This window comes from Coenobita brevimanus, chromosome 101 (assembly GCF_032717465.1).
Source record: "Coenobita brevimanus isolate Jiangsu-jjx chromosome 101, ASM3271746v2, whole genome shotgun sequence".
Taxonomy (NCBI): Eukaryota; Metazoa; Arthropoda; class Malacostraca; order Decapoda; family Coenobitidae; genus Coenobita; species Coenobita brevimanus.
Window position 1 is genome coordinate 5,231,394 of NC_137054.1, and position 3,909 is coordinate 5,235,302.

General features: G+C 40.0%; 1 protein-coding gene across 1 annotated transcript in view; it reads right to left on the reverse strand.

The window, feature by feature from the left end:
- Positions 1-2,771, reverse strand: part of LOC145414899 (fibronectin-like) — a 26,946-nt gene extending 24,175 nt beyond the window's left edge. The window contains exons 1-2 of the mRNA XM_080284316.1: positions 2,765-2,771; positions 2,125-2,271 (exon numbers count right to left, since the gene is read on the reverse strand). Coding sequence (XP_080140442.1) covers positions 2,125-2,271; positions 2,765-2,771 — 154 coding nt within the window. The remainder of the gene's footprint in view (positions 1-2,124; positions 2,272-2,764) is intronic.
- Positions 2,772-3,909: the final 1,138 nt, after the last annotated feature.

Below are 3,909 nucleotides of genomic sequence, written 5' to 3' on the forward strand. Positions count from 1 at the left end.
TGATTCAGAAACATGAAGACTTGATCATTGGTTCGTCTCGCAACCACCACATGAATACCTCTCGTTAAGACTTTTGAGTCACGACAGCCACAGCATTGTTTTTCTTCAGTATTACTTTTTTAGAATAATGCTTTGCAATTAGGGAATAGTTTTAATGACCGATGGAAATTTTCATTTTATTCAAAGCTGGAGTTTTGGATCAGTTTGTCATGAAGAGAATTACAAACAAGGAGCACTCAGAGAGTGCAATGCCCTCGCCCGACAACTGGTCTAAGGGCCGAACATTTGACTTTACCCTTTGAAACTGACCTTTTTGACTGACGGTTCTCAGATTCAAATTAGTTCATTCTTGTCTGATTCTTAACACTTCCACCAAGTTTGGCCGAACTTCTGTTCAGTGCTATTCAAGTTGCCATTGCCCTGCGATCTTGACTTTTGACCATTTCCAGTGACAATGACTCTCGCCCGTTCTCAAAAACGAATCCCTTTGCCCTGGCCTTGTAATTAACTCTTCCACAATATTTTATCTTGTACGTGATAAAAACTGCTTAAGATGACCTTGTGTACCTTCAGACTTTGAGTTATGTTCTCAGAAATGGCTGGTCAAGTCCTTGGCTGATCCTCAGTACCTACAACTAGGTTTGGTCCAAATAAAATCAACTCTGTTTTTTGTTATTCTGCTCACACACAGACTCATGGGTCGAACTTTAATCTTGCTGTGCGACCTTGACTTCGATCGACTGTTCTAAAAATCGAGGCACCTCGTCATCATTAAAAATAAAAATAAAAAGTTAAAGTCGGCATTGCTAGGGTCAGATTTGACCTAGCCCTGTGACTTTAACGTTTGACCTATTGTTCTCCAAATGAGCAGATCAACTCCATCGCTGTCCCGAGTCTGATTAACATATAATAAAAAATATATATATATTTTTTCACACACACACACACACACACACACACACACACACACACACACACACACACACACACACACAGACGCACGCGCACGCGCGCGCGCTATCAACATATACACTGTAAACCTCTCGCCTCGCGTGTGGGGTTATTTCTAAATCACTGCCGAGTACAGATGTGTTCAACAAGGCATACCTATACAGACTCTATTGCTCTTAGGTAAAAGCACTCACAGACAACCCCCACTGCAGAAGGAACCACACTGGTTGTTGATGTAAAGCTGGACTCAGAGATATGACTAAAAATCCCATCCTAAGACTTCATTTCCTTGTGTATTTCAGAAATACAGAAAAACATAACACAATGCATTCTGAAACTGTACACACCTGAAAATAAGAAACGAGTAGTAAAATAGTCGCTGCGAAGAAAATCATACTCCGTCTTCTCTCATGTATCTGATCAGCCACTGGACCATGAGAGATAAGATACATTCAACAACATCTTAATTTTTTCTAGATTGGCATGAACATGTGCAGTATCAATGACAAACACTGAGACCTTATCTGCCTCAAAATGAGCAAGAGAAATGTGAGCTTGGGAACAGGCGAGGACGCTGAGGGAGGTGTGGTATGTCACGTAACGAGGGAAGCAAGGAAGGCCGCCAAGTCACAGGTGAAGTAGGATGCAGGGAATAAGGTATAATGCTTGTAGTGATTTTAATGCACAAGGAAGGTGGGATTCCAAGTGAGAAGTAAGGTAGGATGCCAAAGGAGGAGTAAGGTAGGGATGCCAAGTAAGAAGTAAGGTAGGATGCCTGGTGAGGAGTAAGGCATATTAAGTGAGAACTGAAGTAGGATGTTGGATAATAAGGAGTGTTCAGACAGCATGTCAAACAAGAGGAGCTTGGAAGATTGCCAAGTATTAAAACAAATAGGCAGTCAACTGACGGCGCAGAAAGACAGGACGTCAAGCAAAGCATCTGATTAATGACTGTCGACTGCACGAGGCTCATTATGCAGACAATTACCAAGTCTTAGAATTCAACTTGTACAAATCTTGTTTACTAAGGTCCAATAAAGATCTGTCCTATTAAATGTTTTTCAGCTTCCCTTAGACTGAATAGATCATCGTTTATACATTTGATATTACTGTCTATTTACCAGATATTCTCCCTCCCTCTGTTCCCTGAAAAGTCACTGAGTGGTGCCTCACCTGGTGCTGGTGAGCGATGTTGGCGGCTGCCAGCAACAGTAACAGCGAGCACTGCCACAGAGACATGGTGAGACGAAGCTGTTCGACACAGCACTGGGCCATCTGGTCTCACCACCCCACACTCCACTATCTCACCCGCTACTTCGACTGCCCCACCATCAGCTTGATAGTAGAAGCCCAAGTATTCTCTGTAACTATATATATAAATATATATATATATATATATATATATATATATATATATATATATATATATATATATATATATATATATATATATATATATATATATATATATATATATAACTTTTATCAAAGCTTTTTATTTACTTCTCTTGGAAAGATCATATTGCATCTCTTGTAAAATCTGCTTCTAATGATTAGGTAAGTGTTTAATTCAAATCCGTGCCTTCATTACTCATGCACAGTTGTTGAATCTTATACACGGGTTTTATTCGCCTCGTCTGAACGAGTAATACAATCTTTCATGTGTGAGGAGGCTCCCCACATACAGCTCTTCTCATTAGGGTGTATACAAAGGCTTTTTTTCGTCTTATCAGCTCTCCTCCTCTTATTGGCTCCCTTCAACCCTCTGTCTCTCTGCCGCACTGTTGAAACTTTATCTTTTTTCAATCCTTACTCTCCATGGTCGCTGCTCCTTTGAATTGTTTGCTTACATCCTCTCCGTTTCTACGACGGGTGCGTAGCACCCGTCTAGCAACAAATTCTCATCCCTTTTCATCCAGCTCTCTAATGCAAGAGTTAACTGTTACTCTCAGTCATTCATTTATGCAACAGGTCAACTCTGGAACTGCTGCCGCTCTCTGTCTGTATTTCCTACTTCCTATGATCTGCCAGTCTTCAAAACGCAATGTGTCCAGGCATCTCGAAATGGAATTAGTCTTGAATTTGGCTCTTCTTGTATTGTTTTTGTTTTTTTTCTTGGAAGGAACGGTTTGCGGGCTCCTGGCCTTTGGGTCCTTCTTGCTTGCATTAAAATTATAAAAAAAAAAAAAACTTTGGGTGCAAAAAGAGTCTGATAACACATGTGTCAAATAATTTTTTTTTTATAAACACCATTCTTTGTTTTGGAGAAACAGTTTGAGATGTAGATTTTGGCCACCACTTATAATGTCAGATCTTTAAAATAATTATTTTCTAATAATATAATTATGAAAATCCTTGATTAACATTAACAGCACATTAAGTCACTAGGACGAGAGATTCTGAAATCGTCACGTCATGTTCCCTTGTCCTACGTGATGACATGCGTAGTGCGCAACCAGCATGAAAGCTAACAGCAAAAGGATTGGAAAAAAGAAAAAGTCGCTTTTACTTTGTATCTTTATCGCCAAAGCAAGCTATCAGGCTTTGTTTCCAGATTGGAAGAACAGTATGCGATAACAGTTATTATTAAAGTTTGGTGAAAATACAAGTTCATTGTTATTCCATTGCCATTACACATAATGAACACCAAAAAACTGCCAATGACATTATCCTACAACTAAAAAAAAAAAAGTATATTTTATTAGGCCGGCTTCATTCTGACGGTCGCGAGTGTAATGGAAGGTGTCAGCATCAGTCAGCTCCCCTCCAAGTTTTATATTATTATGTAGCCTTGTGGAGTGAAGTCTCCCACACACCAAAATTGCTGGTTCTACAGCTCACGTCACGGCTGGGAATAAGAGCACTCAGACTCCTGCTGCTCCTGCTTTGCATTAACGAACAGTCCTTGGAGGTTGACTGTTAAACTTCCCTTCAAAAATGCACGCCCATATATCGCCT